At 43.5% G+C, this 25,475-nt stretch overlaps 1 protein-coding gene across 4 annotated transcripts in view; it reads right to left on the bottom strand.

Annotated features, from left to right (window-relative positions):
- Positions 1-25,475, bottom strand: part of ntrk3b (neurotrophic tyrosine kinase, receptor, type 3b) — a 368,425-nt gene that overhangs the window by 175,241 nt on the left and 167,709 nt on the right. For 3 of the 4 annotated variants that reach the window (XM_070554718.1, XM_070554717.1, XM_070554720.1), the window contains 5 exons: positions 15,452-15,606; positions 14,998-15,140; positions 13,200-13,341; positions 946-1,245; positions 520-537 (listed from right to left, as the gene is read on the bottom strand). In XM_070554718.1, coding sequence (XP_070410819.1) covers positions 520-537; positions 946-1,245; positions 13,200-13,341; positions 14,998-15,140; positions 15,452-15,606 — 758 coding nt within the window. The remainder of the gene's footprint in view (positions 1-519; positions 538-945; positions 1,246-13,199; positions 13,342-14,997; positions 15,141-15,451; positions 15,607-25,475) is intronic. The other variant, XM_070554719.1, reaches the window with a different exon arrangement.

The raw sequence follows: 25,475 nt of genomic DNA, 5'->3' as shown, positions 1-25,475 counted from the left end.
GAGACATGCTTTCACTGGTTCTGTCATGTGGTCTAGAATACCCAATCAGAAGCATCTGCCCAGATTAATAATAATGGTAAAATAAACCCCTCTAATAATGTTGCAGGATGTAGGTAGGAAGCCATAAGAAACATAAAAATGTGCAAATATTCAGTTCTGAATCAGACACCCCCCCTCCCCCCCCCCCCCCCCCCCCCACACACACACACACACACCCTAAGCAGGGATCTGCATCCTACAGACCACGGCCACTAAGACTCAGAGAGGATACGCAGTGTTCTGCAGCATCACTGGCAAGAATAGCAGCTAAGACATGAGTGCGGCACCGCTAAGAGCTTCTGTAAGGACCACAGCACAAAGTGACCAAATTTCTCCATGGTTACTCTTTGGAACATCACAGTCAAACCGTAATGGAGTGTCTTTGCCTCGTGTGTTTGTGTGAAAACTGATATCAAACAAGCAGTAAAGGAACAGAGGACAGGGTAAAAACCTGAAGGAGTTGAAAATGGAAACACTCACCTATGTCCTCGGTGTCTGCTAAAGAGGAGACAGAAAATGTCACATCATGTCAGTAAACTGACACTAGGCTTTAACCCTGGAATGTTGACCATGGGGAGAAATTTGCCAGACTTTGTGCCCCCCCCCCCCCCCCCATGACCCTGAAGTGAACATTCCTGACTGAACCATGGCTGAACTTTGGCTTCTATCCAGCTAGCAGGGGTTAGCTGCTCAACCTGTGGGAGGGCTTGAATCCAAGCAAAGGACACCGTGGTCGTTGTTACGCCAAACAGAATAAAACATCAAATTCAGAACCGTTTGGGGCTTTGCTTTAACTAGTTTCACTCATAAAGCTGCCTGCTAGTGATTTTTCGGCTCGTCATGTGTTTCGTCACAACTCTGGGATGAATTCAAGATACAGTTTTAGGCAGGACTGACAAAGCTTACCGTTTTCGTCAGGCGCCCTGAGGAAGTGACCGTATACTGTCTTAGTGACCGTTCCTAGAGGGTTGCTGGCCTCCAGGGTGTAGTTGCCGTTATTGATGTGGGTTGGGTTCTGGAAGGTCAGACAGCCTTCTAAGTAGTCCTGGTAGAAGTCCATATCAGTCCGGATGTAGTCGTTCTGCTGAATCTCCTTCTGTTTGTGGAACCAGCGTAGCTTGGGGTGTGGATAACCCCGAACTGTGAACTCAATGCAGGTGTCAAGGCGCTTCTCCGGCTCGGCCAGTCTCAGGATGACAGGAGGAACTGTGGTGAAGAAAGGCAGAAGAAAGTTAGAGATCACAAAGGGAAAAAGCTACATCAGCAGATCTTCTCTGGCTCTCCTTTGCATTCCAACATCACAGTCAGAGACCTTTACGGCTGGAGAAGCTTCCACAACCCTTTGGCCGGTGAAGACCTTTTCTTAAACCTACAACTTGAACAGCAGAGAAAACTGAAAATAGTCCCAGGAAGATGACGAGGCAGTATTTGCAGCAGTGATGAGGCTTTAACGACTGCTGAAGAGGAATTCCACGGGACAATGAAGAACACTAACAGATATTAGGACTTGCTAGAAATAGATTGGGAAATTTTTTGGCATGAAACATTACAGAATTTCATTTTTCTGTCAAGCAGCCACACACCTCAGAATCAACAACTCTGCCAAGCTGAGAGGCAATTTATCCCTTTAAGTGATCAGATACACTTTGTGAACAATTCATCCAGTTCCTTTGCAACGAGTCACTCTGTCTGTGTCATTATCAAAAGGAAGTTTTTGGCAATTGGTTAAAGTTGACATTGTCTCTTTATAGCTTATGTGTGTCCAACAGCGTCCTCCCCAACCTACCCAACCACCTCCATCACTAACTCACAGATATGCCACCGCCATGTCTCTAGCCAGACCTCATAGGCTATACATGCACATTGTACAGCACAAGAAAAACCACACATTAGGGTGATTTATTGACATTTTACGATTTTCTTAGGGTCCTGAGTAGAGCATGGTGGGGTGCAGTGTTACTGTACCTATGAGCTCAGATGGACTGGGAATTCCAAAAATGACTGGCCATGTGCTTTCATGCCTTGCCTCCTACCAACGTCAGTGCCATGTTACCATTGCATGATCTTCCTCTGTAGAGCTGCCCTAACTGTCATGGTTGTTTGTAATAGCATCTTCATGGGTAAGTACTGCCTATGTATAAATCCTGGCAGGGGTACAGCAAAGTGTCCCAGTACACCAGACATTACAAGGAAAGAGGTGACTTGTTAGCCTGGCCTGGAGGACTTGTCTTCTGTTTAAATCGACACAGAGAACTAGTCTGGTAACTCACAGGCAGAGAGGCACATGAGGGGCGGGACTAGCCAGCTCAATAATAACCAATAAAAACAAGGTGGAAAATGCCGACAGTACCGCACAACTCTGTAGTTTTTTAGCTGTAGTCAAAAATAGCATCTGGCGACGGCGCAAAAATCTTTCTTTACAAGAAAGGCGCTTAGCGCTTCTACTTGTTGTGGTTTTAAAGACGTGTCCAAGTCATTTAAACCAGAGGAACGAGCCGCAGCGAACTCCGCTTCAGATGCTGGGTGGGTGGGGTTATTTGAATAGAAGAGTTCCTAGCCCCATGCTTCCCATAAGGAAGGCTGGCCAGGCTAGTATTGTGTGGCAGTAAAAGTAGCAACATCATGATTACCTTTACATTGAAGGAGGACTTTAAATGAACCACAATTGAACCACTTTCTAAGACATGATGACAAACACTTTCCTGGTGGTCATCCAGGAGAATTGGGCCTTCCACTTAGGTGCTTGGGTGCTGCGTTGGAATGGAGCAGAGACAACAGCCCAAAAGCTTCCATTTCTACTGTCATTGTTACGACGGATCACTGAGATTGTTATTTTAAGTATTGGGGTTCATAAGAAAGCTCTGACTTTCACATACTTTTACACCAAGAGAAGAGAGTGGCACCTGTAAAGTGACCACTGTGTGGTTTCCTTCAAACTGGGTGGGGAACAAAGCTTATTTAGGAGAGGGAAGGTGTAACACGCTGCTTCTGATGGGAAAAGAACACTCAGATCCCTCTCAAGTCTAAATTATTCCAAAGCTGAATGGTGCGCCTGGTGGGGCACTGAGGTGTTGGAGACATGCAACCCGGCTCAGCCGTTGCACCACACAGATGTGATAACAGATTAAAACGGCAGGCTCTATAATGAGGGAGCTAACGCTCAACCACTCCATCAGATGAAGCCATCAGGATCCCACCTCCTTTAATAAAAAGGCCATCCTGAGTTTTTCTGATGGAGCTTGCCCCGAGGCAGTTTTTTTTTTACAGCATAAGTGGTAATCCAGCGTTTGCAGTTTGCCAAAACGGATCAAACTGTGATTGTGGGAGAGGAAGTCAGCCTTATGAGTCAAAAAATATTCACGACTCCACTCCCAATCTTTTCAGCGTCAAAAACAGAAGGAGAGAGAACGTTTTGAAACAGCTGGCATCTCAGTTTTTCTTTTCACAAGAACATGGCTGCATTCAAGACTGTCCATACATAACTGGGCTGGAAGAACACCATTTAAAACGTCCCAGTTTAAATATGAAACATTGGTGTTAGGTTGGTTAAGGCATACATGCCAGCTAAGCAGAGTAAAATGGCTGCCGGATGACCTGATGCAGAATGAAAGAAACTGTCAGCTCTGCTGTTGAGCGTAGAGTGTTTAAACCAAATGATCATCAAGTAAAGACAAGAACAAACTGTTTGTTGTTGTTTGGAAGCTGTCAGTCCATAAATGCATTTGGTGATAGACAATAATACAATGAAGTCCTTCAGCGGATCCAAAGACTTGTGTTTGTGTGAACGGGCTGGCGTGGGGGCGTGTGCAGAGCTGTGCTTTGGATTGCAGGAAAAAAGAATAAAGATAAAAGTGAAAAAGGACAGAAAGTGAGGGTGTTTCAGAGCGCTCTGTTTGATAGACAGTTAGGGATTGATCTATTTTCCCCCTCAGTGTGGCTGTCAGCCCAGTCCCAGTCAAACAACACAAGTCATTATTGTGCCGCATGCTCGTCCGCATGTCCTCGTACTGTCCACACAGATGGCGGGCTATGATAGATACGTGTCTTTAATCAGGGAGGCCTCTGAATACGAGGCTAGTTGTGCCACGTTATCTAGCGTTAGCACTTGTGTATTTGAAATGCCATGTTCTGGGCTGACTGCAGATACAGATCATGGCTGGTGGTGACAGGGGTGCAGCAGGATCATGGAGTGGATGTTAGCACACATTCCCTCCGGGCTCAGGAATTCTACGATTAAGATTTTAATCTGTCAGAAGCAGCTCGGGGTGGGCTGCAGCTGGATCGTTTGCTCATTATTTGAAAATCATTGATAATGCCTTGCTCAGCTTGCTGGAATAAAACTCCAAGCCCAGGTGGACGTTTGTGCAGCATTATTAATAGGGAGCTGCACGCCACGGTGTGTAAAGGGCTGAAGAAGGAAGACGCGGTGAACCCACGTGACTGCAGAGCTGCAATTGTTCCTGACAGCAGCAGAACAATGCGCCTGCAGAACTTGCATTGTGGTTAATTACACTTTTGCTAAAATAGCGAGCTCATCTTTGAATGCAAAGACTGTCACTTGACAGCTGGTAATTTCACTGTCAATCAGATTACTCCCTAATCAGAGCAGCAGTTTAAGCTATTTTATGACATTTCCAGGGACAATAGGCTGCACAGGGGAGGAAATGTAATTACCATCAGAGCATGTGGTGAAAAATTAATAAGTTAATTTGCAGAACCAGCAGAGTGTCAACAGGAAGAAAAAAGTGCCTGGGGATGTACATCCACTGACTGTCCATGTAAAGGAAGCCCCAAAGGCATGATGTTACAAAGTCGCTCTGTCATTCTCTGATGGACGTCGGCAGCTTGGCTCCAGTAGGGAGTGCTTGAGTTGTTGACAAATCTCTCCTGTCCTGTAGCGTGATGCATTGCAGAAATCAACAATAGATTGCTTTCTACAAGAGGAAGCTTGCTACAAAGAGAAAAATGTCAGGCACCTTTGATAAATATTGGCTTTATAAACAGTCTGTCCCAAAGATGCCCAGGGCCAATCCAGCGGACAGACGCATGTAAGAGCTGAAACATGTTCTGTAATTCCAACTCTGGATGCAGCATTCTGACACTCTGATGGTTACAAAATGCACCTTTATACCCCCCCCCCCCACCCCCACCCCCCACCCCCCCCCCCGCTCAAATCAAGGCTGAGCCTTCATGCAGGCTGAAGGCTACATTTTTGCTAATTGGCAACATCCGTTTCACTTGGTTTGTAACTGTGTAACACCTCATTGCATTTTAAATGTACCTGCATAATTTGGCTGCTCAGCATGATAAAGGAGCTTTTTCCCCCCTGATCTAAATGGATCTCTCAGACTGTCTGTGGTATTAAAATGTGATAAACTCCGGCCTCCAACATGAGCCTATCAAAGCTGCCATGAAAGGCACTTTATGCAAACCATTGGAAGATTCTTTCATTTATAGCATTCCCAAGTGATTTTACAAAGAGCAGCTCGATTTAAGGAAATAAATCACATCCATTAAAAGGGATTCAATTGTTTCAGGTTTTATTGGTTAGCATGTAAAATGTCCTACAGTTAGTATTATCATTTTAAAATTAATTTACCCATAAAACTGTCCTCAGTGACCATGCTACTTGCAAAGCTGCAGTAAACGTTTGATTGCTGGACAGACACGGCATCTCAGACATCAGGCGACACCACAGGTTGGTGAGCTCCTGGAGACCAGATGTGAGCTGTGATTGTATGTCTCGGCTGCTACCATGGGCACATTTTTATACAATTGCTAAAAAGGCTTAAGATTCAGACTAATGCCTGTTTTTCATAAACTTCACCAATTTCAAAAATAACTTCCTTTGAAAACCTTTCACAATAAAAGTGGAACTAGAAGTGAGCCACATCAGTGGGGTGCTTCAGATGGCAGGATTTGGTGTCTTATTTCCCGATATTTGGCCATCTCGTCTCTGATTGGCTAACAGCAATGTAACTCTGCCAGTGACTTTGTTTGATCTGCAGCATTCATGTTTTACCTCCACAAATACCTCAGATCTGGAGGTGTTCTGCTCTGCAGTGGAGTTGCTAATGCTAACAGTTAGCTTCAATGATTCGAGATGTTCTCTGCTGTTTCCTGGACGCTGAACCAACGACAGCCTTCCCAGTTGTGAGTCTGGATGGTTGAGTCCATGAATGGTATGTGACAGTGTGACGTAGATCTGTCAGGACTTTCTGATCCTAGTTTCACCGTTTATTTTCTATCACACGCTAACGCAGGAGCTAGGTCTAGGAGATGTTCAGCCTGCATGAAAAATATAATCTGAAAAAATCATTAACCCCCAGAGACCCAAATTTAGAAAACAACTGCAAAATCTTTTTTTAACCTTTCACATGTTGTTCTAGGAGGCCAGATAAATGGGCCTATTTACACATTTTAACAGCCAATAGTGTTGCAGAACTGAACAATAGGACCTATTAGCAAAGTAAATGTGGCTTTTAAAAAAATAATGGGGAAGGTTTATTTTTGTAGACTTAAATCTGATGTTGTAATTTTACAACCGTGGGTCTCTGGGGGTTAAAAATAGTTTTTAATTGTTCCACACATTTAGTACATTTTTGATCTCTTGCATCTGAGCCAGGAGGTTGTAGGTTTGAATCCTGATTCCTTGTCGAGTTAGCATGTTTAGCCATGCATGAGTGAGTTTTCTCCAGGTACTCCAGGTACCAGATTTCCTCCTGCAGATCAAAAACATGCATGTTGTGTTAATGGGTGACTCTAAATTGTCTCCAGATTTTAGTGTGTGTGATTGGTCGTTTGTCTCTGTGTCCTTCATGGACAATCCAGGATGTCCTTCTCCTCCAGTGATTGCTCGATTTAGACACCAGCTCCCTGTGACCTAATTGAGGAACGACTGACTCAGAACATGACAGTGAGAATTTTTTAAGACGACAATGTTGTTGCAATCTCTAAGAGCTGTATTTATTGAAGAGCCCTGATTCAACGCAAACCTTTTCTGAAGGATTTTATTGTTTTTGACATGCTGTTTGCTTGATTTTCAGAGCTAATCAATATGTGTTTTAAACAACATACTGGAGATCGATTCATTGTTTCCTGACTTAAGTCAGGCTACCAACCATAAACCCAGTAGCAGCAAAGTAAGAATTTCATTGTGCGGGGAAACATGTTTCTTTACTATGCATATGACAAAAGATTTGATTGATTGATTGATTGATTGATTGATTGATCGAACAGAAACACACTAAAAACTCCAGCAGTGGACATCTTAGGTCTGTGTAAACTTTAAATAAAAGGTTGCAAGAATTCCGCTGAGGTTGTCCTCTGAGAGCCGTCTCAGTGTTTGATGCTGCAGGGGCAGCAGTAGCGCAACAGGTTGAGCGGGTTGTCCAGTAATCAGAAGGTTGCAGGTTCGATCCCGGCTCCGGACAGAGAATGCTGCTGTTGTGTCCTTGGGCAAGACACTTAACCCACCTTGCCTGCTGGTGGTGGTCACATCGTAACTTATCACCATCAGTGTGTGAATGTGTGTATGAATGATACAGTGTAGTGTAAAGCACTTTGGAGTCCTTACTCTGAGAGGTGCTATACAAGTGCGGGTCATTTATCATTTATCATGATCTTTTAACTTTGTGTCATTTGTTAAACTGCACGTTTAAAGTCTACTTCTCCATCAGCGTGGTTGCGGAGACACGCAACGCCATTTTACATCAGCACAAGGACCGTCAGAGACATGCCCAACTTTTTAACTATTCGCTGGTTTGTGATTGGTCAGGACGCTGCTTCCTTTAAATGAATCAACAGCATCGCCATTGGCCCCTTCATAGAATAAAAATATATTTAGCAGCAGACACGGAACAGATTGAGTGTTGCGGTAACAAGTGAATATCCCCACTGCAGGATCAATAACATCTATTCGATTCTAGAAAAAGTCCAAAAATATGAACGTTTATTCACCCGTGACTAAAGATAAGGATATGTAGCAAGTGTTTTATTTGTGGACGGAGATTATGAGAAAGGTGGGTTTAGAGGTGCATGTAGAGGTGGAGGAGAATGAGGGACACATTCACTCATGTTAGAAAGTCTCTGAAATACAACAAAACAATGTAAACACAATAGTAAATATGGCTACGTGACAGTAATGGTGGCAGGATACCTCTGAAAGCGCTACACCCTCTGTTGTCCTGGCGAGGAATTGCTTTGCAACACTCCCCAGGAGACAAAGTCTGAAGAGGAAACGTCTCTGTTGATGAGTGCGTGACTCCACACTTGAGCTTACAGAGAAGTCGAAATCAGGCTCAAGTCTGACAGATCTTTAACCAAAACCCAACAAACCCCGCTGAACTGATGAAGTCAAATTTGGATAAGATCCTTTTCTCCATGGTAGGTAACAAGATTTTATTCCAAGCAATCACTGCACCAGCAGCTTTCACTGATTAACGCCTTCAGCAACAAAGAAACACAATTCCACTTCTTAGGCTCCTGAGTTGTATTCAGTGCATCTATGACAGGTGAGCAAACAAGATTTAATAACCAAGACACAACTGCTGAGAGGCAACAATACAGATGCCGTGCTGACTGGATGCAACATATGTAGTGTGCAGTGCAGCCGATTGAAGCATTTTTTTCTCTCGTTCTGCATTTAATCCAAACAACACATTAGCGTGTCTAGCCAGGCTGGCGGTCCGTTCCTTGGCCTTGTGTCCAGTTTGAGATGTACTCATTACTCCTGGATGAAGTGATGTAATATTTGTACTTTCCTGCTCCCCGGAGGATGAGCTCCACTGAATTTGATTATTCTTTTCTGCATTTATGAGACAAAGTGTCCTACTCTGCACATTATGTTCAGTGTCTTTGCCTTGGCACCACCGCACATTTAGTTAAACATATTAAATAATACATAGATATTATGATCAAACACCTAAAACATGCTGGTTAGTAAGTTAGAGCTTCTCCAAACATAGATCAGTGTTTAGAGTGAATACGTCAGGGACTAGGCTGTTTCCAGGATTTTTCCTTCTGAACTGTTTGGGGTTAAGTTTTTATTTTGTTTCCTGGATTTTCTGATCATTGCTGCTCTCCTGTGTTTAATCAGAGTGATTTTAGGAATCAAAATACTAATTATAGTTTAACATGTTAGAGAATGAATATGTGCAGCAGCAAAGTGAAAACTAAATAAAAATGTTTTAGTGCTTGGACAAAAATTTCTGAGGCTTTTTTTTATCCATAAAATCATCAAACTTATTTACCCAGACGAAGCAGGAACTAAACTGATACTGGAACCAGCCACTAGGGGGATGCAAATGTCGACGCTCCTAACCTCTGTGTCTCCTGCTGGTGTTTCGTCGGTGGTTGGCAAACAGCATTTTAGTAAAAATGCTGCTGGACCTGAAGCTAAAAAAGCCATGCAACAATTCTGCTCTTTGATTTGAAGTAAAACAAACAAAAAAAAAAGCAAAAAATAGAAATGTACAATAGGTTGCAATTTGTAAAAAAATAAAATAAAAGCGGCCGATGAATGTATGTGTGCTTTGGACCAAAATATCTATGTGATTGATGGCAATAGTAGTTGGTAAATGGCCTGTGTCAGTCATCCACACGTTCACACACTGGTGATGATAAACTATGTAGCCACAGCTGCCCTGGGGTGCACCAACAGAGGCAAATGTACACATCACTGTCTCTTCAGTCAGAATGTCCCATCGGCCATCTCCCCTCACCACCTCCACTCGTGTCCTAAAGGTCTCCTGTCCAGTTTCAAACCCACAAGCTGCCCAAACCAGTGAGTGATGTCACAACTGTTCACTAATCGAGTGCAGATCCCATAACATATGTTTACCCTGTTAGCTGACTTGCAAAGCACGGATGTCATGGTAATAAGAAGTCAATACGTGGCATCACTAAAGGAATATATCTGCTGTGGATTATTCATAATTGTTATAATAATGATAAAAAAAAAATAATAATAATTTATTATTATTATTATACATTTTATCTAAAAACTCAAGGTCGCTGTGCAGTAAAGGGATTTCAAACCTTAAAAACAAGCACAATAAACGTGCGCAGCAACATTTCATAAGAGTGTTTTTTGCTACCAACCAGGGTCTGCTGAACCTGAACCAGAGCTGTCTCAGCACCAGCGTTCTGCTTCTACAGCTAAACCACCACAAACAGGGCTAGCTAGCACAGATTCTGTTAGAACTACTAACGTGTGGAGGGCAACATCCGATGAAAAGGTCACGAGTGATTTGTTTAAAATCTCTGAGTCAATTTAGGCATGAATACGAAATGAAATCAGCATGAACACACAAGCTCCTTGTATCTCATCTTCCTGCAGCTTGTGCAATTCAAATTCAATCCAAAGATACTTTATTAATCCCAGAGGGAAATTAGAGTTTCAGTATACACGATTCAGAGATCAGACATACATACATAGGCATAGACACATGACAAGAATTGGTGACTGTGGTCATTTGCAACCCGAGTCGCGCTACCATAATAGAGATCAGAGGGTTTACATGAGTATTGGGTCAGGTGGAGGGAAAAAGGCACTTCAGAGTTACCCTCCACAGGGAGGGCAGCTTGCTATGAAAAAACACCTCAGACAGAAATGCAACAGACTTCAGACATTACACAACATAAGTGTCCACTAGGTGGGGTGGTAGGGTTTTGGGACTCTCCACACGTCAGCAGCAGCAGCCGCGATAAGCAGCGCTCTTCACCTCAGTCTGGAAAGGGGTGGGAGGTCGTTGGGTTTAGAGGGCACAGTGACTCCTGGAACGATTCAGCGGCCTTCACAGCTTGCAGTCCCACCCAGGCCGGGATAGGGAGACAGAGTTGCCATGGCGACGGCAGCATTCCACATTTCTTCAGAGGGGGGGTATGTGTTTAAGCCTCACAGGCTCAAGGGCTCCAGATTCATATAAGAAATTGTTTTGGGGCCAGACAGATCATTTCTTCTCTGTCTTAAAGTTCTGTTGATTCTCAACCTCTCAAAAACCAATAATGGCGTAGATTAATCTATCCCAATCTGTGCTGATTCATCCACTCGCTCCTTGATCGCATCCATCTTTTGTGCCAACGCATTAATCTCAGCCAAAGTTCCAAGCTTACGACTCATCGACAATTATATGAGTCTGTGAATTCACAGCGCGGTGTAATCCATCCCTGAGCTCCGGGAGTGAGCCAATAGAGCTCCGGGCCCCACGAGACTCTCAGTTAGTAGACGCCATATTTGCAGGTAAAAGAAGCTAAACAAACCTGACACCAACACCACAAATATCCAGACGTCTTCAGAATCCTCTACAGACAGCTGAGATAGGCAAATTAGGTTCCACTGTTTCCAGGAGTCCATGATGTGCCCAACTGGATCTGTCCCAGAGGGGCACCCGGGAGCCCCTTCTCCCGTTCTCATCGTTGAGAAAATTTTGTCAATCGTGTTGAGTAACCAGCTGACCAGGTCCATTTTTAATCATTTCTAGTTTCCAGAAAAAATGTAGAAGCTCCATACACCCAAAGACAAAGAGCCTTGGGGATAAGATAGGGAGGAGAGGAGGAAAAAAGTGTCTGTACTCTCCAAGAGCCGGAAGAAGAAGTGGGTGTTTTTTAATCACCAGTCAAGTAGTTAGAGTGAGTCAGAACGCTGCTTAGAGCTGCCTTCAGCCTCTGTTTTCATAAACACTGTTAGAAACTCAGTTTATAAACATGGTTTCAGCTTTTTAACATCACCAGCTAATGATCCGACTGTACCGTATTTTCCGGACTATAAGTCGCACTTTTTTTCATAGTCTGGTTGGTCCTGCAACTTATATACCAAATTATGTATACCCCGCTGCTGCCGGCCGGCTCCGACCCAGGAATGAGCTCCCCTGTGCCGCTGGGAGGGTTTCAAACACCGCCATCCTCTGCTGGAGACCGCGGCGCGCTGCTGCGCCCTGATTGTTTATTCTGTTATTGTTACCGGTACTTGTCTTGCAATGTCAAATGCTTGGTCTCAGATTTTGTAAGAAAAATTATAAAATTTTCCCCAAAATGCGACTTATAGTCCAGTGCGACTTCTTCTCCCGGATGACCAAGCTTCTCACCCTATCTCTAAGGGAGAGCCCAGACACCCTGCAGAGAAAACTCATTTCAGCCGCTCTGTTTGACATTATTTATAAACTAGATTGGTGGCATTAAGACATCAATGAGCAGGAGACAGACGCTGTGACCTTTGTAGAAGGACTGTCTCCTGGAACTCCAAATGCAAAAGGAGGCCCAGATGTTCACTGGTTAAACTGCTTTCGGTGGTGGTGACTGACGGTATTTAGAATACGGGGATTTCCACTGTTTAGGTCAGTCATCATAAAGGAAACAAAACAAGACAAAACAGGATGATTTTTAATTAGAGATTGAATTAAAAACCAAACTAAATATCTATCAACAGTAACAATGTGTCATTAATAAATGCTGGTATTTTTATTAAAGAGCAAGTCACCCCGTACAAGAAACTTACTTCACTCCCACTTCATGTTTGAAAAATGCAACAAATGCTGTTGCTTGGCAGACCGAGAGGGCAGAGCTGCTAACAAATACACACACACACAGGCTCACAATGGCATTGTGACATCATAATGTACCAGATGACATCATAGCATACCTCTTAGCCAATAGCGGTGACTGATTTAAATTCAAATACAGTGCAGAATTTTCCCTGACGATGGCGCAACATTGACAGTTTTAGGCAGAATATTTAAATTTTAACTAAGATGCACTGAAGTACCAAATTGTTGACTACACGTGTCTGTAGCACGATTAGACACTCATTTATATAGTTTATCAGCAGAAAAAGTTTGATTTGGGGGTGACTTGCTCTTTAAGTGTGTAAACACAAGGCCCAGATACGAGATTTATTTTGAGAAACTGATTTTCAGCATACCATCTTCTTGATGATGTTAAACATAAACAAGCACAACTTCCGTCAGTTTAAAGATAAATATCTGGAGTCAACTTACTTTAATGTCACTTGGATAGAATCCAAGCTGAAATCTAAGATATGTTTAGTCATGACGAAGGCAGATTTCTCCTCCTCATAACCAGAATGAAGCTGTAATATTTATTGTGGCATCTGAGCTTCTGGACACATGAACACGTCTGAGTCACAGAAACATCTGACTCACACTGCACATTCAGCTGGATGGAGGAGTTGGTCATCCCCACCACGTTCTCAGCGATGCAGGTCAGCTGGAAGTTGTTGTCTTCCCGGCTGAGGTTGAACAGATTCAGGTTGATGGAGTGGGTGTTGGGCCAGTAGACGTTGGACTGTGGGAGGAGAAGAGCGGGTCAGACGTGTGAAGGATACTCAGCAAAGCACACAGCCCCATCCTGCTGGGGTTTAGAAACGTCATCATCTATTTAAAACTAAGGTTAGTAATTCGTTAGTTAAACTCCTGCTGAAGGAAACAGAGCACAGTTGAGAATTAAACACTCCAATGGTCCGGTAGAATTTTCCTGAAATACCTAAAACGTTTACTTTTGGCTGGAATAATTCCGTCATTTCACCAAATATTTGAAGCCTAATGAAATCATTTTCATCTGTAAAGTCAAAAATAAAAGCACACAGTGGCTCTGCTGTTGTTTGTAAACAAACAGCAGCTACTGGAGTCAGCTACTGCAAAAACTGATCAGAGAACATTTTAGAAGATACAATAAATAAAATGTCTCATTTATTCTATGGGACGGGGCTTAAACCTTTTACTGCAGCCAGCCACGGGGAGGTGCTGATTATGTTTCATAATGTTTATATATTAAAATAGTATTAATTATAATTAAATAGCAATATTAATGTGCCGAATGACATCTTAATGTGATGTGGGAAGCTCTGCTCTAAAACCCAGGAAGAGCTGCCATGGCGGTCTGTATGTTCAAACAGGAAGTCACTGAGCTAAAAATCATGGTTTTCAGATAACGTACTATGTGACACAATTCATGCATACAGCTAGTTTTATACGTCACTTGTTTTTTTTATCCTTACTTCTGTGATGACTTCTTCAAACTACACAGTGAGTTTAGCCTTCAGAAGGGGAGGAAATGTATGTCTTACAAAATAGGAGCATGCATGTGAGGCAGTAAATATAAAACACACTTTACAAATGATACTTGTCTGTCAAATGCATCATTTGGGGATTCATTTTAGCTTTAATTTCAGTACTAATGTGATTAGTGGCAGAATCATGGTCTGAATGTATCCTATGTATTTAAAATCCTATGTATTCAAAAACATCATGGATGGAGTTTAGCCACTTCTAGATGTGCTGTAGTACTTTGTCATGTGACAACATCCATCCGCCCCTGTGACCCTGTGACCAATGAGAAGCACTGACACGTGGCTGACAAGCTTCACTAACAACTGTTGCCATCTGACCTTGCTCCTTCAGGTCAGAGCCGTCCATCCCGACTCTCCCAGACACAGACGGTATAAAATCCCTCTGGTCAACACTAACCACAGAGAGCTGCGTCGACCAAAACCAGAGGGGCAGCAAAGACTTTATCAGACGGAAAATTAGAGATCAGCCAAAGATTCAGCTGCCAGGGTGCATTCTGAGACGTTGTCAATGACAGAGAAGGAGGACTACACCACGGATCCTTATCTGAACGAGGACTGACGGGATTATTCTTGTGTTTTTGTCAGAAACTGACCTGAAAGGGAACAGAAATGGGAAACCTTTCTGACATCACACTAAAATAGTTCTGCTCTGATGCCCGTTGGTACCTTTGTTGTTTGTTTGTGGAGGTATTTTAAGCCGTGTGTGTGTGTGTGTGTGTGTGTGTGTGTGTGTGTGTGTGTGTATGTGTGTGTGTGTGTGTGTGTGTGTGTGTGTGTGTGTGTGTGTGTGTGTGTGTATGTGTGTGTGTGTGTGTGTGTGTGTGTGTGTGTGTGTGTGTGTGTGTGTGTGTGTGTGTGTGTGTGTTTCTGACCAGGTGTGTATTGATGGAATGCAGCCCTCTGACAGTCCAGTCCACTTCAGGCAGCGGTAGTCCGGTTCCGTTGCAGCTCACCGTCACATTGTCACCCTCTGTCATCAGCACACTGCTGTGACTCACGCTTATCTCAGGTAGGTCTGAAAACACACACACATACACACATGCACGCACACACACACACACACACACGCACGCACACACACACACAGGGATGAATCACCATGTGGACATTAAACAGCGGAGCCTGTCAGAACCTACACACAGCTCCTCACACCAGATTGACCCTGTGACCTCTGTCACACCTCCTCCTCCTCTTCCCATGTCAACTCATCTCCTTCACTCTGTCCTCTAACCTTTTCCTTCTCTCTGCTTTTTGTTGCTTTTCTTTGCCTCTACCTCCTTCCTTCTCCTCCTATCCCCCTGCTGCTCCACCGCTCGGTCCTCTTACCACAGCTGTTGATGTGCATGTTCTTCAGCAGGATCTTTTCAGCTTTGTGCCTGCAGAACAACTGCTGCGTGTTTAGCCCTGCTTCTCCTCTCTGCTGCCACAGCTGGATCCAACGAATGTCACAGCCACAGTCGAACATCACTCCGTCCAGACGTCTAGAAAACAGGAAACACAACGACGAATGAAAAATAGAAAACCGGAGAACTTAAAAACCCAAAGGAACAGCATCAAGCTAAACACCTATAGTGAGAAACACAAAGTACTTGGTAGAATTTAGTCCTGAACCACTGATCAACATATGACTAGGGATTTCTCCTTGTGATTCTGGCCTACATTACCCAGAATGCCTTCAGATGGAATATTACCAGCATTAGTAGCAGCTTGTGGTGCCTGGAGTGTTTGAGCATAAACATGTTCCTATAGGTCCATTTTTCTACAGATCATGTACTAAAGAGGACAGTTGTTCAGTTCTACATCTTCTATGGCAGTGGTTCCCAACCTTTTTCCCAAGGGACCCCGTTTTCACCAGTAACATTTTTGACGACCCCCTCCCATTCTCTCTTCCAGTACAAACAGTATTAATAAATGATAAAATTGTTCAAGCACATTTTAATATGCTTTGATTCAATAGATAACAGTAATAGTAGACTCCAGTACAGAACAAAGTCATTAACAAAACCAAACAGAGCATAATGTGCTTGACAGTTTGTATTACTTTTCTGAACACATTGTTTCTTGTAAACACTGATAAATCAATCATTCCTTTCAACAAACGTTTGACACATAAAAAATACACTGAGCAAAATGTACTTAAATGTGTATATTACTGTTTATACTAGATTATTTACTGTAAACGCTGTGATTAATCCACCAGTCCTATCTTTAATGAACTTTTGACACTTGAAAATAAAACAGTGAGCTGAGCAAAATGTTCTTAAAAGTGTGTTACTCTTTCTGTACTAATTATTTCCTGTCTTAATATCAGTAAACTTTTCACTCATGAAAAAAATGTGAGCAAAATGTAGGCTATAAACAAGTAATAAATGAAGTTTTAACACCTTAAAGTGGAGAGGTCCTGGCGACCCACTGAGAGGCTTTGGCACCCCTTTGTGGGGGTCGGGACCCCCAGGTTAGGAACCACTGCTCTATGGGCACAACAATTAGAGTACACAAAGACATGACGATCAGCTGACGTTGACTGTCTCAGAGCTGAAGATCAGAAGAGACCAGAGCTTTTCATTTGTGACCGTAGAATTTTAAACATGCTTCTTCATCTTCTAAAGTCAGTAAGTTCACCAGAAGCTGGTGTCTGGAGCAGGTCTTCGCTCCATCACAGGGACAGATTGATCCAACCAGTAACTCACTCGCTCACTCACTCACTCACTCACTCACTCACTCACTCACTCACTCACTCACTCACTCACTCACTCACTCACTCACACTCTTTCTCTCGTCTCACAGCTCATTCACACACCCTCATTCTCTACTGGGCAGAGCATAAGTAAAAGGGGATCTAAAGCTGACGCCTGGACTGTAAAATGGTTCGAGACAGAACCACACATGCAGATTGTCAGCTGGAATTTGACAAACCTTTCTTATGAGTTCATGCTAACTCCAAGTAGAAATGACACAGTTAGTATTTGAACCTGCAACCTTCTTGCTGCAAGGCAACAGTGCTACCAGCTGCAACGCCGTGCAGCTGCAAGGCTCTGTGACAAACAAGAGGGAAGAAAACTCGTAAACATTTAGATATTTTGAGAATTTCCTCGTAGCCATCCATTGAGACACCAACTTAATGTCTTTATATAGAGGACAGCTATCCTCATATTTTACTTATTATACAGCATTGTCAGTGGTTTATACGACTAGAAAAACAATCTGGTTCTAAGAAAAAAATGCAACAATCCACGAACAAAAGAAAGAAGTACATTTCTGGCCATAAATTGGCTCTGAGTGCACAGAGAAGGAAAAACAAGATATTTTTATGGAATGTGGTAAACGTATTCCAAGAATCCGTACAAGACTGTGAATTCTGTGAGGTTAAAACACACTTTAGTGTGTCACCTTTGTGCTAAACAGCAAGTTCTGCTGCAGCTAAGCCAGCAGCACCATCAGTTACCGTTAAAATATAAACCAGAACCAACATCTAAATCATCGCGAGTGCTCAGAAAAGGCCGTTCCAGATTTATGTTTCCTAATGTTTTCTAATAGCGGGATCCGCTCTCGTTATCAGACGGGAACCAAGCAGGCTATCAGTCTCGGGCTGCATTAGCAGCAGACAAGTATCATTAGGCTTCATCTTCATACATTTCATTCTCACCGCAGTGGGAAGCAAAGAGCCACATTATTCAGCTCTCCACTCCACCTTTGCATTTTGCATGTCTTCCATTTGGAGGCTGTGATTGGCCAATCGTGTCAAGACCAATGCCCATTCAAATGTCCTTGGCAGAGGTCAATAAGATATTGCAGAAAGCGTGAATCATTTATGAGCAGAGTCCAGCGAGCTTTATGAAATCTGGAGGTCTACAGGTGGATCTGATTTAGAGTCAGGTAGACGCTCTCCACACTCACCAAGTGACGAGTTAGTCTTATCCAACTAGTGTGAGTTAAGGTGTGTGTGCCATCGGTACTAGTGTTTGCCACTTGGCCTTCAGTTTTCCATCGGACCATGAGTACAATAAGTCCATTTTTAATAAGACTGTGACTCTTTATTCACATCAGATATGGCTCAAACACAATCAAATTCACACCTTCTCATACAGAATTAGACGTGTCTCACACACAGACAACTGCGGCAGGGGGCCCGCTCACTAAGTGGGCGGGGCCTAGCGTAGGGTATTCGAGAGCATGCATGCCGAAGCTCCAGTTGCTTTTTGAATGACCATACATGTGGCTTTTCAATGGTCTGTTTGATATATAAAGGAATCACGGTGGTATTGGAGTTTAAGCCTAACTGTACTGAATGACCCTCCTCGGGGATCTGGGGGTCTGCCCGGGCAACAGACCGGTCCCAGTAAATGTAGACTCTTACAGCAATATTACCAGTCTGATGTGAACTCATAGGTTTGACCCCAGTAATGATAAGCCTTACTCTAAGGCCTAGTCCACACGTAGCCGGGTTTTTTTTAAAACGAATATCCGCCCCTCCAAAAACTTGCATCCACACCACCTCGTTTTTAAAACAAACTCTGTCCACACGTACCCGGATAAATACGTTGTTATGGACATGCCAGACCTGTAGGTGGCAGTACTCCCCATTCTTAACCTCGTCCTTCGTCTGTGGTCTTCCGCAATGAGCAGTGATTCCACTTGCAAAAACAAACAAGCAGAAAGCGCTTGGACAACTGATGGATCGGGTAGTGACAGAGCGCAGCTCTGAGGGCTTCCATGATGCCGGCTAGTGTAAACACAGGTCGCACACGTGATGTCAGCATTTTTTGTCGTGGAAAGTGACGTTGCGGACCTTAAAACTCCGGTTTTGTCCGTCCACACGCAGACACCCAAAACGGAGAAAACGCAGATCTTCACTTTGGCCGGAGTTTTTAAAAAGATCCGTTTTCATGTGAAAAAACTCTGTTTTCGTGTGGATGACAGGCCAAAACGTAGAAAAATATCTACGTTTTGGCAGATCCCCGGCTACGTGTGGACAGGGCCTGATATTCTTTTAGTGATGGTAGTTTTAAACTTATTATGACATTTTAACTCATTTCCACATATGAATCCTTAAAAATCCCAGTAAATAACAGAACGTAACGTTTGTTCGTTGAGGTTGTCAATAAAGGTGTGTGTGTGTGTGTGTGTGTGTGTGTGTGTGTGTGTGTGTGTGTGTGTGTGTGTGTGTGTGTGTGTGTGTGTGTGTGTGTGTGTGTGTGTAACTGCAAAGATGACCTAGTATTACCAGTCTCCAGTTACTGGGAGCGTCACATGTGCAAATGCTCTGAGAACACGTTTTAAACAAACACTCATGACGACAGGAACAGCTGTATGGACAATCTGGGTTTTAACATTTGTTCTTGGTAAGCAAAAAGCTTTGAGACTAGACAGAAGTTTACTTCTTTTTTTATTCTCCAGAAACAGCAGAAAATACTGCAGATCTTCCAATCAGAAACAGGTGCTTTAACTTTCATCTTTTATGCGATGAAAAGTAGAAAAAAATGAGGAAAAAACACACATGATGTGGAAAACTTGGTAGTTATTCTTTGTGAAGATGAAAATGGGATGGTGTTTAAAAACATACGGCAGAGAGAGCTAAATGCTAATAGGCTAAAAGCTGTTTCAACTGCATTTAATGCGGACGTATGACACGAAATCTGGGCAAACTTGGTCAAAAAAAGTGCACGGTGGTGCAGTTGTTAGCACTGTTGCCTCGCAGCAAGAAGGTTGCAGGTTCGAAGCATTCTGCGCGCAGTTGCATGTTCTCCACATGCACGCGAGGGTCTCCTCCGGGTATGGTGGTTTCCACCACAGATCACAGCATGCCCTATAGGTTAACAATTGTACGTCGCTTTGGATTAAAGCATCTGCCAAATAAACAAAAAAGTTTAAAAGAAGAACAAGGTTGATAGGATTTAAACGCATGACTGAGTTTAGGCTGCAGAAAGGCTGATGCTGTGCACTAATCTGCAGATTGGATCAAACTGAGGTTTTATTGGCACATTTAGGAAACATCAGGTGCCTCCACATGATGGTGGAGAGGAACATTCCAAGGTTAAAGGTTTTCGTTTATTGCTGAGCTAGCAAACCGCGAGGGAGTGATGCTCACCGGAGAGCTACGGGCTTTTCCCCTTCCACTGTAATTATGGTGATTATTAATAATAGCCACCACCTTCACAAAATAACCACCATGCCTCTGGGCAGAGCTGACTGGCATCTGCAGACTTCCTTCATGCTTGTAAAAGAGAAAGCCTCACAATGGAAACGTGGGCCCATGCAGACACCAGAGCGGAGGGAGATGTGCGTATCGACACGGTGAAAGCAGGCAGAGCGACAACACCAGAGGAGAGAGAGCTAACCGACAGCTGGGAGGTGATAAATGTCTAAAGGAGAGCAGTTTAGACGGAGAAAGGAACCAAAGCAAACAGCAGCGTGACCTCGGATACAGGAGCTAGCATCACACTGTTTCCTTGAAGCTGGCTAACAATCCACCCTGCTACTCCACAAGAGAGCTAATCATCACCACTGGAGGCTGTTTTTCTGAGAAATGTACACTCAGGTGCTGCGGCTTACGAGCCATGGATCACAAACAATGTTGTTGCTCAGGAGCTTTGATCTCAGCCTGAATGTGCCGCTTCCCTTCCTGTTTTCATGGATTACTTTAAATCCTGTGTGTGTTTGTGGTAATTAGGCGCAGGGATGGAACGTCTCTTAGCATTTTCCTGCCTTACATAAGCCTGAGTGGTGTTCACGTGTTTACTTTTAAACACTTTAAGACAAGACAGTTGGAGCTGTTTTTAGTCGTGTTGAAACAAGAGTCATCAGCCACAGCTGCAAACACTCACACTGAAAGTGAGACTTACACAATTCACACTTCTTCTCTCACTCTTGTGTCACACATCAGCTTTCTCATGCAGTGGAAAAACAAAGTCATATTGGAGGGAGTAAAGGGAGCATAGGAGCTAATAAACACCTGATCCAAAGATTTAGGAAGAGCCAGGAGGTCAGTCATATGAACCCTCAGTAACTGCTAATGGAAACATCCATCCATCCATCCATCTTCTGAACCCGCTTAGTCCACGTAGGGTCGCGGGGGGGCTGGTGCCAATCTCCAGCAGTCAATTAGGCGGGGTATACCCTGGACACAGAGCCAGTCCATCGCAGAGCAACACAGAGACACACAGGACAAACAACCATGCACACACAAACACACACACACACCTAAGGACAATTTAGACAGACCATTCAACCTAACAGTCATGTTTTTGGACGGTGGGAGGAAGCCGGAGTACCCGGAGAGAACCCACGCATGCACAAGGAGAACATGCAACCTCCATGCAGAAAAAGCTCTAACCACTGCACAGTGGTGCAGTGGTTAGAGCTGTTGCCTTGCAGCAAGAAGGTCCTGGGTTCGCTTCCCAGCCTGGGGTCTTTCTGCATGGAGCTAATGGAAACATATAGAATAAAAAGCATAATGCATGAGCTGGAACTGTTGTCACACGCTACATTTGTTAGTGATTTCTAAACATCTGCAAGAGTTCTCAATCTAGCATGAATCACAGCGCCTCGCTTCTGAATCACTGAAATTTTATAGATATTTGAAATGTTTGTGGACCAAATTCCTCACACACAAAGTCATCAAAGTTCTGTGTATGTGTGTGTGTGTGTGTGTGTGTGTGTGTGTGTGTGGGGGGGGGGGGGGGGGGCTTGTAGAGTTGTACCCAGAGTGTCCGCTCTGGGACTGGGGATTCAAACTTCAAAAATCCCAGTCATGTCATACCAAAGACTTTTAAAATGGTACCCAATGCCTCCCTGCTTGACGCTCAGCGTTAAAGGGTTGGATTGGGGGGTTAAAAGATCCCCACCGCTCCCCACGGGGATGGGTCAAATGCGGAGGACATTGCTGAAAGGAAATACATTGCTGTTGGAATCAGACACAATAGATGCTTCTGATACTTTTGTGACAACATTTACGGGTGAAACTAGAAAAGTTATATAGGTGTTGTACATTATTTTAAATGGTTATAATATGGTGCAAAAGTTCTTTTATTTCAGTAACTCGACTTCGTTTAGTTAAGAAAGTAGCTTCAGACGGCAGGTCTTGACTTTTTCCTGACATTAGGATATCTCACCTCTGATTGGATAAATCAACCCAACAGACTCGGTTTACTTTGCAACATGAATGTTTTATCTCCACAAATAACACAAGCCTGGAGAAGTTCTGCTGTGTGGTGGAGTTGCTAATGCTAATGGTTAGCTTCTACTAGTTGGACGTTCTCTGCTGTTTCCTGGACGCTGAACAACAACAGCCTTCTCGGTCGCGAGTCAAGGTACAAATCCATGAATGTTCAGTGACAGTGTGACGTAGATCTGTCAGGATTTTCTAATCCTAGAGTTTCACCGTCTATTTTCTATCTGAAGCTACTGCAGGAGATAGGTGTAGGAGACTATTTTCCATGTTCTGAATGAAAATCTCAGAGTGACCCATAAAATTCGGAAATAATCATTTAAAACGTATATTTTTCAGGAAACCACACCTTTAAAAGGTTAAACTAATCTATGAGATGGACTCATTCCATAGAAAGCCAGATATTTGTGCCTTTCTTTGCTGTAATTTTGATGATTATGGCTTACTGCTTATGAAAACCCCACATCCAAACTCTCAAACAATTAGATTATTGTGTAAAGGTTCAGTATTCTAGACTCAAAGTGTCACACTGTAATCAGTTAATGAATCCAGAAAACCTGCAAAGGGTTCCTAAGCCTTTAGATGGTGTCTCAGTCTAAGTTGGGTAACTGGCATAACTGGACTGTTGCGCCGTATTCTCGTTGCTCCAGTGTTGCATGTATGTGTGATTGAGTCACATGTGGCAGATGTTGTAACTGCAAAAAATTTGTCACAGCTCTGCACATCTTATTGCAATTTACCCCTCCTTTCCACAGGAGCCATCAGCAGCACGTTACTGCAGCAGCACGTCTCGCTCGCGTAAGCTGCTGCTTGGCCCTTCCCACGAGACGCGAAGCAGCAGGGGAGCAGCTGTCACCGACAGAGCACGAAGTCACACGCGTGACTTCGTCAGTAAACAACAACAACAAGCAGGAGAAAACTACAACATGGCTCCAAAAGGTTTGTGTTTTATGTTCTGTCCGTTTTATAATCGCCAATATGGACCTGAAAAACAAAGGAGACCGCTAGCTAGGTGATAACTTCTCACGGGGCCGCACAGTTAGTAACCTTTTTTAAAGTAAAGCAACCGGAAGGCAGTACGTTTCTTTATTCTGAAAATCTCGGGAGCTTCGCTCCGTTTCCGCGTCCGATTTCCTGTCTTTCGTTCCCCAAAAATGTCAAACTTGACCCGTTTCAGAGGCGTCACACGTAGAAAATAGAACCGGCGCGTAAAGGCCACGACATGCTGCTCCCGACTCGCGCTGCTGACGGCTCCGGTGGAAAAGGTTCTGCTGACCACAGCGGTTCCTATCAGCAGCTATGTCGTGCTGCTGCAGTAACGTGCTGCTGACAGCTCCGGTGGAAAGACGGGGTTAGTCACAAAGTGTTTTTATTGTGTATAAATTCCCCCTCTTTTTAGTCAGGAGCCTTTCCATGTCTATTTCTCACGCGTTTGACTACATTTAACTAAACAGAAAAGGGCTGGAGGCAGGTTCCTTATGTCAAACTAGACTTTTTTGACAGACAATTGTTTGGCATGTTTTTCAAACACGTTACAGCATTTCAGTGACAAAACCACCAGGTGGTGGGACAGCACATTTTATAACAATATTGTATTTTTGGCTAGATGCTAACAGCATGTTAGCATCTAGCCAAAATGCTAGCACGTGTGTGTGTGTGTGTGCGCACGTACACAGACACACGTGCGCACACAAACAAACACACACAGACACACACACACACACACACATACACATACACACACAAGTCAAGTCAAGGGTGAAGACACGTTTCTATGATTTGGCTTTTAGATGAGTCCTTTTTATGTATATATTTAAACTTATATCCTATGCATTATTGCCTTTTTCTGCTCTTATTGATTGTTTTATCTGTGTTTTATGTGCCTGTTTTTATGCTGTTGTTTGGGAGGTATTTTGGTCCCCCCCCCCCCCCCCCCATGCTGTTTTTAAAAGTGCCATAGAAATAAACTGGTATGGTATGGTGCACTGGAAACCAGTATGAATCATTTAATCCTGATACTTTTAGTTAGTGATGGGTAGATGAGGCCTCGTGAAGCGTTTTGGCACATTACTGTACATAGCTGTATCGATACCGTGTCACCGTGTTGGTCTACTGACACCTGTTGGATCATAAACCTCACTGCAGGCAAACCTAACAGCACGACTGCTCTGACATCAAGTCCCGGCGGGCTGCTTATCTAATTTGGGCCGGTCCGGTCCGGTCCCCACCACTCTGACGGCTGGCGGGACAGCCAAATTCCTATGTGGTTCCCTGTGATGTCTCAGCACTGACAACATTCTTTTGTTGTTTTATGTAAGTTCAGTTTAACACATGTGACGTTAAGCCTGCATTAAATAGCATGAATGATTTAAAAAAACAAGAGTTTCAAAACGACATTCTGATGGATCAGGCAGAAACTGAGGAACCGGATGAAGAAGGAAATCAAGACAAATAACTTATTTGTCTATATGAGAACAAAACAGTCCATCATGAACCACCTTGCTTTTTCTTCCTGGCTCCTTGATGTAACAGTGGAATAATTTAGCTTCAAAAGATGCACTTGTGGCAGAAACTCATCCCGCGGACGGATAGACGCTCCTGCATTTAAATACAGTTCAATGCTTCACTGACGAGCGACACAGCAGCTGTATTGATCACATGACTACTTCCTAAACGATGTGCACACTGACACGGCTGAGGCTCTAATGAGCCAGATACATGTGCCGGTGCGTCAGTGTTGCCGGACCATCACTACTTTTACTTGAAACAGATCAAAATCACAACAAACTAGTTGCTGCTTGCCTATAAAATATTAAGATCCATCAGTTTACATTATGGACCAATTAGTCCATTTATTACCTGTTGCCTTTATTGTCTCTAAAGCTAAAAATGCCCCATAACTTCACGGACCAAAATTACTTATTTAATTATAGACATGATTCAAGAAACTCAGAGACTATGACGATGTTTACGAGCAGTTTAGCTAAAAGTTGTTTGGGTATTTCTGTATTTGCATGAGCTCACTGAGCTGCAGTGACGTCTCTGTTCACCTTTGTGAAGCTCCAGTTACAATGCATGTGTGCATGTCTTTTACTGTTTGCTACCTTCCTCGGTGGAACGCATGCTAACATAATCCACGCTGACCCTACATGTTCAGATGAAGAGAACATGTTCTGGCTTCAC

The sequence above is a fragment of the Nothobranchius furzeri genome, chromosome 9, assembly GCF_043380555.1.
Source record: "Nothobranchius furzeri strain GRZ-AD chromosome 9, NfurGRZ-RIMD1, whole genome shotgun sequence".
Taxonomy (NCBI): Eukaryota; Metazoa; Chordata; class Actinopteri; order Cyprinodontiformes; family Nothobranchiidae; genus Nothobranchius; species Nothobranchius furzeri.
This window is presented reverse-complemented; position numbering and strand designations above follow the sequence as displayed.